Below are 18,133 nucleotides of genomic sequence, written 5' to 3'. Positions count from 1 at the left end.
TACATTTAGGTATCTTTAAGAGTATATTGCATAGACTTGCAGGTATGTTCAATCAGCAGCAGTTCTCAAGGAAGAAGAGCTAGAAAAATAGAACAAAACCCCTATGTTTTCTCCCAGAATAAAAGCCAGATCATTCCTGTAGAATCTCTTTTTCTGCCAGGCCTTTGGGGAACCCACCAAAGATCTGAGGGATGCCATGGGTCACATTCTCTGGTCTGCCAAGTTCATTCTGAGCTGCTTAAAGGCACAAAAAAAGATATCAGGGAGGCAGATTCTATTTGAATATTCACCCAGATTCTACCAGAGCAAAGAGAGTGAAGGTGGCTTTTTCATTTCCTGCATTAGCAACTCATTACTCAGCGTAATTTTACTCTAAGATGGTTGAATGTAAACCACTGTACCAGGGCATGAGCACAAGTCATTTTCTGCCAGCTCTGTGGCAGCAGCAGAAGCGAGAGAAAGATCAAATAATTGCTGCTGGTCACGTCCCAGTTTCAAATGCACTCTAAACAAGGCAGCACTCAACTCATCTGTGTACTGGCATAGGCCTCATTAGAACTTATGGGGTTTCTAAATACCTGCGCAACATTGGTAGAGAAAGTAATTTCTGAAATTGGCACTCAAGGTACTGAAAGTTTGCCACAAGTCATCAGAAGACATCTTAATGTGTACATTTTATATGTGTACGTTTATCCTTATACATATAATCTAGATGTATATACTCATATTTATACATATAATTTTTTTAACAAGAAATCCTTTTCTCCTGCTGCATTTTGTGTGTGTATTGCTTGTGCTTGCACTTGTTTCTTTAATTTAGTAATTAAGCATCTGGAATGTCTTGACTGATGGAGAAGTACCGAGATTTCTGTGAGTGAATTCGGAGAAAAGCCTGTTTGGTTTTTGAATAGCTTGGCACCTGGTATAATTTAATGGTTTCAGTTCCTTGGGTAGTTATTGAGCGAGTTTATCTGTGAAAACAGATGTCATGTATAATCTTATGATACACAGTCTCACAAAATATTTTTAAAGGCATTCAAATAAAATATAATCACAAAATTTTAGGTTTCAAACAGGAGATCTGAGCAAAAAATAAATTAGGCCAGGATGAAATCAGCTATGACATAGCAGGGAAAAGCAGCAAGCACAGTTAATAGCAACGAGAAAGGCCTACTGTGTTTCCTGGTCTTAAAGCATTTTTTATAACGTAACAGAATCACAGACTGGTTTGGGATGGGAGGGACCTTAAAGATCATTTGGTTCCACTCCCCCTGTCATGGGCAGGAACACCTTCCTCTACAGCAGGTTCCTCTAAGCCCTGTCCAACCTGGCCTTGAGCACTGCCAGAGATGGGGCAGCCACAGTTGTGAAGAACCTCATTTCATGTCCTTCTCCACGTATATGCAGGAGAGCCATACATTGGAAGAAGACTTTCAGCCAAGGTAACCACAGACTCAGGAACACCCAAGCCCCTGTGGGACCAGGGAGACTAGCAGCACACTCCAAAACAGTGTCCATGTGCCTCTGCTCGCTTCTGCCTTCAAGAGTTTTAATACTGATTTCCAGCAGCGTTAGCTAAGTCCGTGGAGAACAACACTTCAAAAGCTGCTAATCAAGTGTTCTGATTTGGTTCCTTATCTATGACAACTGACAGTTGAAGACAGACCATACAAGAGAGAGTAGGGAAATTAAGTCCTTCTGGATGGCGGTGATACCTTGAACTGTTTCTCTAGTCGCGTCTTCCCTCCTATGCCAGGTATGAGGATGCTGTTAACATAAATATGCAGCTGGTTTGCAGATACTTCAGTCTCCTTCCCAAGGATGGCTTCCAACAAGGCATCATGAATAAAAATGTACTGCTCCTAGAAAAACAAGCATGTCATGTAGGCACTTGGAATAAACTAAACAGCCGGCTTTAACCAAGGGGTAGAGCACACTAAAGGAAGGATGTGCAAAACAAGGCACCCATGCAAGTATGGCCAAGTCCAGAATAAACATTTACAAGTGTCACACATACAACTCTAAGTCAAAAACCAAATCTGAAGTGTTTGGTCTATAAGAAGAGAGACATTCGAGAGCAAAAAGTGACAGTGATATATTAAATTTTTATAGGGATGTAACAGAAAAATGTTTTCTTTTGATTACAGCATGCAATGGACATGGCTTTAAATTCAAGCCTGCTGCAATTTTTACCTCTGTCTGGACGAGGTAGTTGCGCTGTGTCCTGATATGTTTCAGGAAACCCAGGACATTTACTGTGCTTTTGTCTTTTATCTGTTGCAGCATACTGTCTATCACAATGTAGGTACCAGTTCTGCCAACACCAGCACTATAAAAAAAACATAAGAGAAACCTATATAATACAGGCAGATGAAAGTAAATGATCACAACAGCAGAACTAAGCAAATATTCCTGTTCACAGGCTTTAGTTTTTCTGTTAGCCCCAACCATGAAAGTTTCTCAGCAAAATACTTCATTTTCTGGGAATTTTACCAGTTATGTATTTCCTCTCTTCTGTGGGTATCTCTGTGTTGCATGATGAGGACGATACAAAAGAAGCCATCATGGCTGTGCCACCAAGTCTGGGCTCACAGGCCAGGACAATGAGGATGGGGCTACCACGGTCTTGGATTTCACCTGCCCCAACACTTGGCCCTGTCTCCACTGCTGTTGTTACTGGTACTGGCTGGAAGAAGCCATGTAGACATCCACCCTGTACCGAACTGCTGCTCTTCTGGGCCACCAAGGCTGCTCCAGCCTGTGTTTGTCTTAGCTGGTGTGTAAGAGCACCTGCTGTGCACTAGGTATGCTTGCCATGAAGTAGTCACTCACACCCATCATACCTGCAGTGCACCACCACTGGTCCCATGTCTGGGGTTCTGGCTGCAGAGGATCTCCTAACAAAGGTCAGCACGGGCAGAGCGTACTCCGGCACACCCATGTCAGGCCACTGGGTGTAGTGATACTGAATGACCGTCCTCTCGTTCTGCCGCCCTTTGGGGTTTCCTTTCTGACCCTGAGTGCAAAGTGTGCACAGAAAGAACAGAAAGATTTGGGATGAGAAGCATGGAAAGAGACTCAGTGCTCAGCCGAAAAACTGCTGGATTCTAACAAAAGAAATCTGCAGCTCTGCCTCCTGCTAGGTGGAGACAGAGTTCAAGGAAAAATCCATGTGGGAACAGGTAATAACAGCAATGACTGTGACACCAAAGCAGCAGTGAACGTCAGAAAAAGAAATACAGGTTAAACCTTTCACCAGGTTCCTTGTAATCCTGGCTTTGCTTACTTGTTTCCCATCCACCTGCTACTTTAACTTCCCTATGCAAACGCTGAGTTTTGCTCCTGTGTGCCTTGCATCCTACACAAGCCAGAAGGCCTCTGGATGAGGACACTGAAGGCTTTACTCACCTTTCTCAGCTTTGTGTTCCTGACTGTGAAGCGGCGCACAGTGTAGCAGGCATGAATGTTTGTGCTCTTCAACGTGACGATGATGTTCCCATACTCCTCGCTGTTCTCTGATGGCCAGTACTGATCGCATTTCCTCTGAACAAAGACACAGTTGGGTGGGTTGGCTGAGGCTTTGAGCTGTTGCTTTACATTTGTATTTAGAGCTTCTTAAAGAAGTAAAATCATGGCTAGCTATGTATCCTTCTGTTCTGTTAGGTATATATTATACATCAATATATATCATATCCCAAACCATCAAAACCAAATTCTGCCCCCATGATTCGGGAATGTGGTAAGAAGCAACTGCTTATAAACTAGAAAATCTCTTACTCTTCCTTTTTCAACAAGGTTTGTGATCATGACAATGATTCCAGTATTTTGTTCCCAAATCATCCTCCAGAAATCTTCAAAGGTAGATTTTAAAGGTCCCTGGGTAGCAATGTAGGCTTTTGCTTTGTTGTAACCCTTCAAAGAAAACCATAATGCCAAGTGAGATGAAAGCAGTATCATGGCAGACATATCAATATTTTAAAGGTAACAGAGAAAGGTGCTTTTCTCAGAGAGAGGAATTCGTAGCAAAATTTTCAGGTGAAGCTGGAAAACACAACCACTTCACAAGCAGCAATACTCCCTCCTTGTGGAAGGATTCAGAGTCAGAGAAATCAAACCAATTCAAACAACTTACATCGACATAATTAGCATTAATGTAGTCACTGTGCTTCGAATCTTTTCCTGGTAAAGGCCTTAGCTTCACCCTGCTGTGATCATCTGCAGGATGAAAAACAGAGCATTAAGAGAGCATTAAGGAAACACAGTGCAGAACTGCAGGTAAACATTCCATTTCCCAGGCACTGGAGTAGCCTTTACTCATACATGGAAGAAATCAGCCTTGGATGGGAGGCGAATGGGAAATGGGAGCATCTGGTCTGGCTCATCTGCTCATCATAGCAGGTCCTGAGTCTTCAGGTCCTGAGTCTTCACATCCCTTTAAGTATGTGGTTCATGCTGGGGCAGCTTCTCTTTAAAGGACACTGGAGCCCTAGGAGCACAATCTCTAGGATCATCCACATCATACAGTGTAGTGTGATTCAAAGAGCCTCACAGGGCTGTGTAACACCATGTGGAGACACCAGCTTGGCCCTCACAGGTGTTGCAGCTGCCCTTGCTTGGCTCAGTGTCTGAGATCATTATCTTCCACTGCTGGGCTCACACAGCTCTACTGGCTCTGGGATCCGAGTCAATGTTCTTACTCCTTCACCATCCTCATCACACCAAGAGGTTACACTTTAGGTTACACTCTTTAGCTCCTCTTTTTATTCCGCCCAAATGCTTGACTTTGGCTTAAATCAGAGAAAATACTGCAGTCCTTCTGCTCCAAGGCAGCAGCATTGGGCTGGGTGGCACTTCCAGCATGTGTAGAGATGAGACACTTGGGCTAACTTTAAGCATGAAGAATGTGGTTTCAGTTGCCTTCCTTAAGTGCCTCTCAACAGAGAAAGGTTCTCCCATGGGCAATCTGGAGGACTGGAATGCCTGCTTCAGTTCTCCTCCGATGGTACTTCTCCCTCTGTGCCTAGAGGGACCAGACATCTATGTCTAAAAGTTGAATGAATCCCCTTGTCAAAGGCCATGTAACAGCAAGTCTTTTACAGGTCTGTGAATTGGTCCTTAGCTGGCACCTTGATTATATCTGAGAATCTGTTAGAGACACCCTTCCTATATTATCAACAACATTCCAGATTTATTGCAGTGTTTATGAACACTGCAAAGTTTTTATCAGTGGCTCCATCTTTGTTTGTAGTTCACAGTGACTGCTGCATCTGCCATTCATTCCATATCAGAGAACAATATGGAAGAAGTTACTGCTTTCCATCCCTGACCTGCAGTGATTTGCATTCTAGAGCAGAGCCCAGATTTGCAGTTCTCAGAGGAATACAGGCAAAGCCCGCACTGTGCTACAGAGATCACTGTTTGTCCAAGTCATACGCACAGCTGAAGCAGGCTGAAATACAGCAGATGTACTCTGTGAGATTTAGCACCTTTGGGGCTATAAGGGAATCTCAGGAATCATCAATAAAACTCTTTGCTCCACACTATGCAAAGGCCAGTTTTCAGACATTAGCAGGCAGAAGAGCTCTGACCAATTTATCCCAGTTATTCCTCCACTTAAATTCATACCAAACTGGTATTTCTAAAACTACTTTTGGACCATCAAACTGCAACGTATTTAGAATAAAAGTTGGAGTGAAATCCAGAAATGAAATCCAGAGTGACAGAGAGATCAAAACATCCTCTGCCTTTGGTAGGGAAATTATCTCCCAGCCATACTTGAACATGTTTATTCTGTGTAGTAAGGTAACTTGAAGCTACCTGCCTTTTCCCATCACACACACACTGTGAGAGGAGAGTGCCTTGATGCATTGTGCTTACAGCCAGTGCTTACTTACAGGCTAGGATGTTGATGTATCTGTTCTTGTGCTTGTTGTCGGGGTGGTTGGAATGCTCTGCAGTGATGTTCATGTCGGCCGTACAGCGCTGCACTTCCTGGGCATGAAGAATATTCAAACATGAAATGCATCACTTCAAGAAAATTGAGCTTTATCTTCTCTTGCAACAGCTCAAAATCCCCACATTTAAAGTACTGGTATCTTAATTTCAGGATAAAACACAGTCTTCCAGTATTGTCCTGTATGATATGGTCTGCTTAAACAGGGCTGTGTTAGCTGCTGCCAGGTGTACAGCTATGCTCCTCTCCACTTGGTGACAGATGCACTCTGAGCACCCTGAGGACCAACTGCCTCCTCTGACCAGCAGCCCATCTGTCTTCTGGACTGCATCTCCTGTGATGCTTTACTCTTTCCCTCCTTGGGAAGGGAAGAGAGTCCCTTAAAGGCAAGAGTGGCCAGTGCAATGTAATAAATTAAGCACAAAAAGCATTTCAGCACAAGACTTTGAGTGCTGGACAACTTCTCTGCTTATAACCTCTCAAAAAAGGGTTTCTGACATTTAAGTTTGGCGCTGACCTTTTGTTAGTTGTCTGCAGAGAGATGCCTTTTATGAAATATAAATAAAATAGAACTCTGAAGATAACAGCAAATACTTTGAATACCACCTCTGGGACACTGATTAACAGCCCACAATACAGTAAAAAAGATAAAAGGTTGTATTCATGTATTTATACATTTACAAAGCAGAAAGAGACCAGGCTTGCCAAGGTGTTTAGAGATGCAGACTGCTGTCTAGTTGAGGCTGTAGGTTACATACCTAATCCCCATTAATACTTTTAGTTCTTAACTTACCTCTTACTTTCATTGTCCAAAACAGAATACAGGGCTGTTAGAATGGGGCAATGGAGGGTCTTTTCTCTGACCCCAGAGAAAAGCAGCTATTCCCATTGGCCAGGCTATCCTGGAGTGTCACACATTTCAGAGACTGTCTTACAAACTGAATCACTAAACCTCATGTGGCCTGCCACCTCCGAGATATATTTTCTACTATTTATTCAACCACAACCTTCCTGCATAAACTAAACCCCTTTTTTATCACTAAATATTTGGTTAAACCTCTACATTTTTGAAAAATGTATCAGTTGTTGGAGTTTATAAAGTTGTGGAAGAAACTACATTTATTCAAATCTTTTATGTGTTCCAGAAATTGCACCTAACGGTACCAGTTTCCCCCAAGGATATATGGGGAAGCGCCAAATTACTTTGTACTTCAGGCTTTAAAAATAACAGTATAGAACCTGCCTAAGAGGGAAAGTCATTAGGAGCTCACAGCTGCTATAAAGATCACAAGCTAAGTGACAGAGAAAAATTATCAAGAGAAATGCTATACAAACAGCAGATGTAACAGAGTTCAGCATTATGGAGACATTTCACAAAGGACTTGCATAGCAATTTTGATACCTTCCCCAGCATTTACATTTTAAAAGTGCAAAGTATACTAAAACCTTGAACGTTTTACAGCTTTTATATCCACATGACACTCCCAAATAAGAATTGCTTCTCTCTCTCCTCCCCATCCTCCATAGGGAGAAACATACTATGCTCAAGGAGATAAGCTGAGCAAAGACAAAGACAAATCAAGCCGAACTCCCAGCTGGCCCTAATAGAATTTTCATAGTTCCATTTCTATCACAGAAATAAAAAACACCATTAAAGTGTGTGCTTCCCCTAATTCTACCTGTCAGCTCCAGTAAGCAAGGGACTTCTGATTACACAATGGGCAGGATCAGTTCAGCTGAAGTCATAACTGGAAAAGCAGCATTACTTATGTGTTAGGTTGATTTAATGTAATTTCATTTTATCTTTTTTCCCTTTGCATTTAGAAATCATATAACATCACTGCTGCACCACTGTAGGTCGCTCCTAAAAGATACCGCCTTGCTTCTCAAAAGCCTCACATCAAACTCTACATCCCTGCATCACTACGGAATTATTTGTAGAAGTTATTAGCATTGAAATATTTATGCCAATTGCTGTAGAATTTAATACAGATGAATCCAGTAAGGTGCTGTGGAAAATACTCTAACAAGTTAACAAACTTAATAGGGAATTACCTCCCTGCTAAGGAATTTTCTCTGACAGTTTAAATACTACATAGTAAATGTATCACTTTCTATTAAATTCTATAGGATTCTTCCATAAGGGAATTGTTGGTGAGGTTAATCATTTTAATTAACCTTTTTATGTTGATGCTGTTTTCTCAACTGAACATGTTCCCAGCTGGCCAATATAAAGTTAATAGAAGAGGAAGATTAAGCTAAGGCAGTGAAAAACACAGCAGTGGAAAAGAAGGTCTGATGCTGTGAGAGCTGATTAGCTGAAAATGGCTTTTCTTAACACGTAACTTTCTAAGCAATTTTTAATACTCTGGAAAGCTGCTGTGATGGTGGATTCCAATGTCTGCACACTGCAAATGCGTAGCAAAAGGAGTCTGTTCAAGAAAAGCCCTCCCCTCCCAATGTGCTTCGGTTGTTTTTGTCTTTTAAAAAATCAGTGTGGAACAGTAAAAGGCCATTTTGACTTCAGCCCTCTCCCTTAGTTCAGGATGCAACCGGCAGTTTGGTACACTGAAGCTGTTGAACAAGAACGGGACTGAGAACATCCTCCAACTCCACTATCAGTATTGCATGGACAGATGGGGTTGAGAGCAGAGGGTGATCATCCACACTCTTACCTTCCCTGCTTCATGTCTCCAAATTCTAACAGCAAATTACTAAACCACAGGCTCCCCCTAATAGACGGTAAGGCAGAAGTTAACATTCCTTTGTTATTAAAGCTAAGGTGGTTGTCTTTCATCAATGCACAAAGTGCTGCAAGAAAAGACTAGTTGCAGCCTGTTATATATGCCTCTGTTCAGAGGATTATTTACCCATTGGCAGAAGAGGGAAGCCCGGTATTAGTAAGTATCACCCTGGAGAAAGTTCCAGAAAGTCACCAGCTTAATTACGCCATTTTCCCACATTTATATATATAACATATTTGTTTTCCCAGACTTTTCTATTGCTTATGCAATGAAAACCCTAGGATTTCTAAATCTTACTGGCTAGCAAGTCCTTCATTTGCATTTAAAAGATCACCATGACTATATTATTATTATTACAACCCAAGTCTGCAGGCAGGTCTGATCCCAGGCTGCTCACTGCAGCCGATAAAAACTCCTCTCCCAGTCAGCACAAAACTGCTGCTGGCACCTTGGAGTAGGACAGATAGTGTCCATATCACCACATCCACAAACTGTTCTGCTCTAGAGTATTTTCTTTGGCATTCCTTAATCCCACTTAGTCCCTTCCACTGATTTTAATGGCAGCTGGCTAGGACACCGCTGCTTTTCATGTTTAACTTTGCAGAACACATTACTGTTCAAAGATGAATGGATACAGGCTCTTATTCTGTCTTTTCAACTTATCATTGACAACCCAAGAAAGCGAAGTACATGGTTTCAATTGACCGTTAGTTACTGTAAAAAGTGTCCTAGTCTCTGCTATTATGGCTGATTTACCTTTTAATTATATTGTCCATGCTAGTGCTAATTGCAATTTGATACACCCAGGTTTAACGACCCATTTTCATTGCCTTTCTGAAACAAGTTACAGATTAGTTTCTTCTAAACTTCAGAGAATTTCCATTAAAGTGTAAAATCAAACTGCACCCGTGTCTTGCTGGCAATATAAGGTTTGAGCAAGAATTTTTGCTACAGTGACTGAGCAGGAACTCGATCTCTTGATTTGGCCTTATGCAGTGCTGCTGTTGTTTCCCATTACTTGAGTTCGATGTCCTAGCAGGGGCTGAACTGTGAAAGCCTATGAATAGCAATGAGGAGGAATCATGAACGAAGAAGGGATCCTAATCTGAAGGACTAAATTAAATGAGATCCATAGCTATGTTTTGATATTACTTTGATATTTTTCAGCACGAAAGCAGCTAGTTCATCCACCCCTAAAATCAGGTTTGATCTATTATTTTTATCCCAAATTAGAGAATTCTGTGGTATTGCTCTTGCTGTTTATCACAGCAAACATGAAGCCAGCATACCAACAGGGACAGCAGACAGCATTTGAAGATATCCCACAGGAACAGCATGGATTTTGGGGAAAATTTAGCACTTGTACAAACTCCGTAATGGTACTCAAGAGAGCGGGCAGCTGGGGACAGCCTGGAAAGAAGGGGAAAACAAACAAACCTAAAGGACTCAACACAGGAATGACAGTATTTAGATAGCTAAAAATTCATGTAAATAAATTAGAGAGGAGAGGAGGGTGGAGGAACATTTGCTTGTGGTATCCTGCCCTTCACAACGCAGGGAGTGTCAGAGTCTGAATGAACTCTTGCATTGCCTGTGCAGGGCTTCTAAGCAGAAACCTTGGGTATGGCCACAGTACTATGGCTAGTAACAGAAAGCCCAGACAGCTGAACTTCTTTTATTGCTTCTCTTCAACTTTATCTCCTAATCCATGATGCCAATTTCTTAGGGAAAGTCAAGCAGGGAGGTAAGAACTGAGAACTCCAGGAAGACCCTCTTCTGCAGCAATCCTTCCTCATCCAGCTTCAATGTGCTGCTTTCCTTTGGTTTCAGTACAGCAATGCACAGAATACCTCTAATTATGGCAATTTTGGGCAAAGGTTATAAACCATTTCCCAGTGCAGTAATGCCTGCTAGTAGCATGTTTTTGAAATAGCATTTTTCTACTGCCAAATTCCTTGGCGTAGATACAGCTACAAGCATGTGTCTGGTGTAAGCTATGTCTAATCTATAAGGGATGCCAGTATAACTACACAGTGTTTTTAGTGTCTCAAGAAACATGTGAAGTGCAGCCTTATCTGTCTTCAATGCAGCCCTCCACTAAAGAATAACATTCTGAGGTCACCGGTTAAAAAGAGCTAGTGACCCCTGCCCCGAGCAGCAGCAACCATGAGGATAACGGTAGCAAATCCCTGCCGTATCACTGCAGATATGGATTTATGTTATTTTCTTACATTTCAGGACATTCAGAAGAAGGTGCCGCTGGAGTATAAAGATATTTTCAATTTATGTGATGAGGGAGCTAGACAGCCTGCCTCCAAGTTCAGCGAGCCTGTGCAGACTCCAAATTGGCGATGAATCATTACACTCACAAGGCCACAGGCAGGAGAGGTCTATAGAGATTGCACTTACCCCCTCTAATCATCCCTGCAGCAGCACTGACCAACCCACTCTTAGGAAGGAGGGGAAAGAAAATTGTCCAATCTCAAAATCCCAAACACTGCAGTATAGTCTAGAAATTCAATTAGCTTTGGGGATGGAGGGTGATTTCTTGGCTTCCTTGGTTCCTTTCTCAGAGCAAAAGGACACAGCTACTCAGAAAACTTACTGTGTTATTCCAGCAACTGGCCAGGGGGAGGGAGTGAAAAGCTTTACTGTGGGAGGTGGCACTTCACACTCTTTTTGATACCAGAATTCGGAGGGCACATGCCCTATATAGTCAGGCTATCAGGGGAACAGAAGATGACAAATGTGACATCAGTTTTTAAAATGAGATCCAGAAGGGATTTCAGGCACTACAGCCCACTAAATCCAACTTCTCTGTGGGGCAAACTGCTAGACGCTGGTAATAAATATCAGAGCTAGTGAACACCTCTAACAGACTGTGAAGAGGTCCCTGAAGATGTCTATAGGTAAGCACAGTCTGGAACAGAATAGTATATTTGGATTTGCAAACTGTTAGTGAAAAGGCTTCTCAGAAAACATTACTTAAAGACCTGATATGTCTTGGAGCAAAAGGAAAACTCTCCTTGTATAGGAACAGGTTAGAGGTGGGACTAGCGTGCCCAGGAATTTTCAGTGCTCAGATTTCACCAGTGGGACCGTATAGAGACCTCATCTATTCCTAAATGGACTGCAGAGGAGACAAAGTGTGTTTATGATACAAAATTATACAGGATAATTAGAACGAAAGCTGTTTGTGAAGGGAAGCAGAACAATCTCGCAATACTGAGTGGCTGAGTGATAAAACAGCAAATGAAATTCAATGTTGATAAATGCAAAGTGATGTACTTGGGAAAAACAACCCTAACTACACATACATACTGACAGGTTCCCAATTTGCTATTACCATTCAGTGACAAGACCTTGGGGTCACAGCTGATGGTTTTCTGGAGGTGTCAGCTGAGTGTTCAGTAGTTGTTAAAAAACAAATGGGATGTTTGGAAGAAGGAAAGTAATAGAAAACCAAACAGAAAACATCACTGTGCTCCTGCAGAACTCTGCAGTAAACCCACTCATTAAATACTGTGCGCAGTTTTGGCCTCCTCATCTTAAAAAGGATATGGTAAAGGAATAGAAAAAGCCACAAAGGGAACAAGTCATCGTAAGTCTAGAATGGTTTCCTGAAACAAACAGATTAAATAGTTTAGACTTCTGCAGATTCAAAAACAGACGAAGGGCGAATGAGAGGGAGGCAGACAGAATCCTGTGAGGCATTTAAGTGAACAGCGATATATTTTGCAATGATAAAGCTAAGAGGCATCAAGATAAGTTATTAGGCATGAGTTAAAAGCAAAAGGAAGTCCGTTCTTGTGGAACAAATCGTAGAATTCATTGCCATGGGATGCTTTGGACATTAGAAGTCTGCAGGGTTCAAGAGGCAATGAGAAATTTATGGTAGAAAGGTCAACCAAAAAGTATTAAGCATACTGATGCCAAGAAAATCTCTGGCTAGACAAGGGGTAGATATCATCTCTGGCTCTGGAAGCCTCTCAATCTCTGTTCAGCCTTGCCACCAAACCCTGCCCCAGTGTTGCCTGTAAAAATGTGGCACCTCACCCTGTGTGCCATAGCAAGAGAGTGCTGGAGCTGCCTGACAGCAAGCCAAAACCTCCTTGAACTGTTTTCAGTAGTAGGCTGAACAAACTCCAAGGTAAAATACTAAGTTTCATCATAAGACCAGCACTGGTGATGCAGGATCATTGCCTTTGTTTTAAAAAGCTATTTGTTGTTCAGGATTAAATCAGGCCCTTTATTTCTATATCCAAAATTGAAAATTCACCAGACTCAAAGGAAATCTTAACAATTCTGTTCATACAAGAAAGCCCAGCTATCACCAGACAATAAAGCTGGCTACTTGCACTATGATTACCCAGAGGGAATAAGAATTTGTTTTGGATGTACTTCCCAAAGCAAGATTGGTGAGTTCAAAGTCCTTTATTCCTCTGCACATGAAACACTTCCTAAGCACGTTCACAAAATATTTAGCTGTAATTACAGCTCATTTTAAGAGGATGAGGGAGTATTCACACCATTTACTTTCAAAGGAGTCTTCTTCATGTAAAAAACAACTCGACACAACCCACAACATGCTGCCAAAAACACAGGAAGAGCCTCACACCAAAAACTAGCAACAAACACATGGCGGATGTTTACCTTCGACATTGGGCACAGTATGTGTGCGCCCAGCTTGGTCTCCTCTTTCACAGGTTCCACCATAAACCTCCTGACACAGGAATTTCTGACAGGATTTTTGATCCTTTTTCCTTAAAACCACCCTGGGCACTGCCTGTCTTTGGGAAGACTGATTTATTCTGTAGTATTGATCACATTTTTTCAGCACCTTCTTGTCATCCCCTTCTCTCTACCTTTAGATATAAAAAGCAGTCTGTATGACTGCAGAACCTAATACCTCGTTTCAGGAGTTCCCCAGGCATGACATGGCTGTGGTACTTTCTGCCTAAGGCTAGCAGCCCTGTAATACTGGATTTTCTGTTTCAGCCGGAATCCTGCTGTTTCTCCATAAAACATTAGCTAAGTCTTCACTGTAGCTGGCAGATACAATTCCAGCACATAGACCATAGCTGGATATGACGAGGCATGAGAAGTTACACTGCTAGCTGCTTCCAGTGACTACTGTATAAATGTAACCTCAGGGTCCTCTACCCCTCAGCTGCTTTCAGAACTGGTATTCTCATCTCTGAGTCAGTTTAGGCACTTGAGAAACATTTTACCTACAGGCTCTGTGAAAAACCCCAGGTTTCACTCTTCTGTCCTATCACTGTGAACCATAAGGAAGAAAATCAGGCCCACAAGGCATCAGCAGGACCCAACATAAGCAACGAAAGGGAGATGGATGATTCACCAGACAGAGATTGTCTTGTTCCTGTTCCTCCTCCTTACTCCAGGAGGAGATTTCATTTACTCTTTAGGCAGCCAAGACCTCAGCTGTGGAGAAATACATCTGGAGCAGCTAATACTGACTTCAAAAGACGTGCTCCAAATCTTAAGCCAGCAAGGAGAACAGGACTTGGCATATGCAGTGCAATCAGAATTTAACTTCTCCTTAGAGAGGACCCTGTGCTCCCCAAAACGGGATTAGCCGGCCAAAGCCATCTCTCCCACTGGCTGCCACAGCATGGCACTTGCAGCAGGGAGCTCCAGAAGGAAAGGAAAAATAAGGCTATTAGAGCAATGTTTTTCTTTGCTAAAACACGGGCAGAAGGTGTCCAACATTTGTTAATAGCACTGATTTTGTGACAGCTGAAGCAAAGCCTGCTTAAAGCCAGCCCAAGTTTACAGATGTGTTGCTGATTATTTTGAATAATTAAATGGTGTAAAACCCAGTGGTGACGAATAGCACTGGGGTTGCAATTCATACATAATTGAGAAGAGTGAGTCGCATTTGATCATCCTGATCAAATTCTACTCTCTGGAGAATAAATGTTTGTCCTGAATACCATCAACATTGTTAAATGCCTCAATATTCCTGCTCAGCCATCCAGCCAGCAGTCAATTGAACTAAATCACTTTAACACCTTCCACATTTGCCTTCCTCATGAATACAAAATGTTTCTAACATACACAATGGTTTTTGAGCACCAGACAAAGCAGCCACTCTTTATAGACAGTAAGCAAACAGCAACAATAAATGCTTTAAATGATCCCATTAAAAACAATTCCTGCATACAGTCTTGTCTTTACTGCACTAAGTGAAGAAGCCGTAGATATTAGGCCACCTATTTTGGTTCATTGCCTTTTCTGTAAGCGGAGCTGCCTCTCTGATTCACCTGCAGCACACAAATACACCTCCTTTTAGTGGTGGGGAAGCCAGCGGCACAGCTCTGTGCAATTTCCTGCAGTTCCTTCTGCTTCTCAACACTTCCTATGCCTAAAACCTTCCCAGATAATCCTGACTTGTGCTTATTAAAGCCTGATTCTGCAGCCTGTTCTCATGCTGTGATGTTTACTATGCTTGTACAATATGGATCTGGTAACCCAGAGGTGGAAATTGCTTTCACTTCTCTGGAATTACCTCCAGTTTATTGCAGATTTATAGGTCAAAGTCTGTCCCAAACAGGTAATAAGATGCTTACTTTAAAATATTCACACTGGGTATATACCACCAGCTAAATCCTGAAGCCTTTCTCCTTGGTTTTGCTGGAAACTGATGACTTTAACAGTAATCTTTCCTGGCTGAACAGAGCATGAACAAGGACTCCAGGAATGGACCCACAGTTTGGGTTTTCATGGAAGACCAAATTCTCCCGCTCTTACTATTTTACATCTTTTGGGCTGCTCAGGCAGTGACTTCTCAGTGTGACTAAGAGAAACAAATTCTGGGCCAAAAAGAGTAAAACAAACTCCAGATTGTAAGAAAAACTTGGACTTACAAACAACCGCTTGTATCTTCAATGTTGTTCCTGGGGGATTGCAGGCAGCTTTTCCTATCTAATAAAAACTTAGGAGGGTCCCCCCTTAAAGGCACTGAATCTGCGGTGCTTAGAAAGCATCTGTAAATGTCCAGCCTCACACTGCTCATATCTGGTGGCAAATTGGTATTTCCCTATTTCTTCTGATACATCTGAGCACTGCATTCACCTGACATGACAGCATCACACAGATGTCTCACAGTCCGTAACTGTTAATACATAATTAACTTTAGGAAAACAACACTTCATTAGTGGATCATTAAATCGTACCTCAAAGTCTTCTGAGAACCCATGCTGGTTATTAGAATACAGCTCACTGATGTGTTTAACGAACTGCTTGACTGGAATTGCTTCCATATCATCTGTAGAAAGAAAGACATATTTAGAGTTGCTATTTGTCTCATACAGAAGACTTCAGGAGAGAAAAAAGCCTTTACTCAGTATCATTTAGATCTGAGTTCCCAGGGGCAGAGCTAGTTCAATATGCAGTAATAAGAAATCTTGATGAATCTGGCCAATTTTGAGGTAAACTCCTTATATTATATTCCTAATTTTAAGCACTGCAATTATGAATACTGAAAGTCTGTTCCCTGGGATGCTAATTTACAAAGTTGAATTGAAATTCAAGGATCATTTAGTTCTTGTTTGCAGTTTGAAAATGGGATGTGGATGGGATGAAGAGGTCTCCTCTCCTTCCACATCGTATAAAAAGAAGAGAGACAAAATATCAAAGTACAGTTGACAATTGCCCCCAGCAAGTTTTCAGCAGGCTAAGCAGACACACAAGTTTTTCTCCTGGAAGTTATTAACGTCTTCCTTTTTACACAATGATGGAGAATCCAAATGGACTTAAACTTACTCTTAGAAAAGAACAGGCAACACACTGATTTGAGTTCTCTCTCATGCCAGACACTATTCATAATATTGAATATGTATGTATTCCACTGGACCATTTGTTCTTGCTCAGCACAGTGCAAATATACCAAATATACCAATAAATCACCCACAGACAGTTTCTTTAAAAGAAAAAGCCAAGGCTTGAATTGAATTAAAGACAAACAAGACTGTTTTGAGCAGCTGGGACTCTGGACAGATTCTAATGAAGCTGGGGTGTAGGATGGCTGCCTTATTCCTCTCTCCTCTCTCAGAAAAGGCCTAGATGTTGTTATAACCACCACTGCAGTTAGAAACACTGCGCTTGCCAAGATTCATATTTTCAGTCTGGCATTTAGAAAACATAAATTGCTATACAACTGTGATCACTTTCAGCATGTGAAATAATCCACTGCCTGATGGCTACTGTTGTCTGATTGCATGATTTTATGGCAGTACTCTGGTATTTATATATTCCATTTAATATTCTTCTGGAGATTGCATCCAGTTTATGTTTACTCCCAGTAATTCAGTGGTGTATTTTTGCTCCCATTTTGCAGCCATATGGTTTGGTGCTACAGCTGCATTATAATCTGGATTCTTTTCCTTTTAAACATCTACATTATGATAGAAAAAATCCAAATATTTCTACAGATACTTAGCAAAATTTAACGATAAATAAATAGATGTGACATTTACTGTATTCAGAGTGAAAGATCTTTGGCAGCTAAAACCTCTAAGCTGTCACATATGCTTTTCTTAGCAAAGGGTATGAAGATCTGTATGTGTAAATGAGGTTCTACTTTGGCAAGAATTTTATAGATCCCTGACAATCTGATTCCTTTCCAGCTGATGGCAGTTAATATTGACCATGTCATTACTTCTCAACTCTTATTTTATCAGGTAATGCTCTAAGGTGGCTTTTTGCATCCGTTGACGTTTTCAGGTTTCAATCAGAACTCTCTTCTATTTTATATGCAAGAGCCAATTGTTCAAGATATGTTTGCAATCTGATCACCTCCCAGTACAGTAATGCTACTTTAATTAACCACATGCTCATTCACTCAATAAATACAGAATTCAAAACATTTGACAAGTGTATGCTCATCTTAGCAAAAAGCTGCAGCGTGCAGAAATGCTGGCACTTTAAGATATTTAATGGTAACATTTTGCTATATAATATTGAAAACGTCATCATCTTATAACAACATTTAGATTAATATTTTTGCAGCCAAGACACTTGCATGGAATGATTTATAGGAAGAGCAGTCAATAGCAAGAGCCTGTAAAACAATCTTTCCCTTCCTGAAAAGTAACCCATACAGTACATTTCCTTGTGCTGTGATAGCAATTTCATACACTCTTACAAGCAAAGTTCCATGGTTATCATTTGTGGTTTTTCCTTGAGTAGTCCAACTCAACTGAGACCACCCCGGATCAAGGATTCACTGCAGCAGACCACTATTGTCAATTCAATTCTGCAGAAGGCAGATTTTAATTGTGATCTGTGAGCCAAAAAATACATTAGAGATAACGTGCTCTCCGGGCCATTGAATTCCCACCAATTTCAAGGATGGGTCTGCACCAGAGATCCATGGCAAAATATGTTTAGTTTTCTTTTCATCGTCATCACT

General features: G+C 41.4%; 1 protein-coding gene across 2 annotated transcripts in view; it reads right to left on the bottom strand.

The window, feature by feature from the left end:
* The window catches only part of PTPRG (protein tyrosine phosphatase receptor type G), a 416,775-nt gene that overhangs the window by 15,000 nt on the left and 383,642 nt on the right, over window positions 1-18,133 (bottom strand). For both annotated transcript variants that reach the window (XM_062630206.1, XM_062630207.1), the window contains exons 16-23: window positions 15,897-15,988; window positions 5,895-5,991; window positions 4,133-4,215; window positions 3,778-3,912; window positions 3,409-3,543; window positions 2,844-3,016; window positions 2,194-2,329; window positions 1,716-1,862 (exon numbers count right to left, since the gene is read on the bottom strand). In XM_062630206.1, the coding sequence (XP_062486190.1) occupies window positions 1,716-1,862; window positions 2,194-2,329; window positions 2,844-3,016; window positions 3,409-3,543; window positions 3,778-3,912; window positions 4,133-4,215; window positions 5,895-5,991; window positions 15,897-15,988 (998 nt within the window). The remainder of the gene's footprint in view (window positions 1-1,715; window positions 1,863-2,193; window positions 2,330-2,843; window positions 3,017-3,408; window positions 3,544-3,777; window positions 3,913-4,132; window positions 4,216-5,894; window positions 5,992-15,896; window positions 15,989-18,133) is intronic.

This window comes from Pezoporus occidentalis, unplaced genomic scaffold (assembly GCF_034315485.1).
Source record: "Pezoporus occidentalis ecotype Australia unplaced genomic scaffold, CSIRO_AGI_Poc_V1 ctg35, whole genome shotgun sequence".
NCBI classification, from domain to species: Eukaryota; Metazoa; Chordata; class Aves; order Psittaciformes; family Psittacidae; genus Pezoporus; species Pezoporus occidentalis.
Note: the sequence above shows the minus strand (reverse complement) of the source record. Positions and strands in the feature narration are given on the sequence as shown.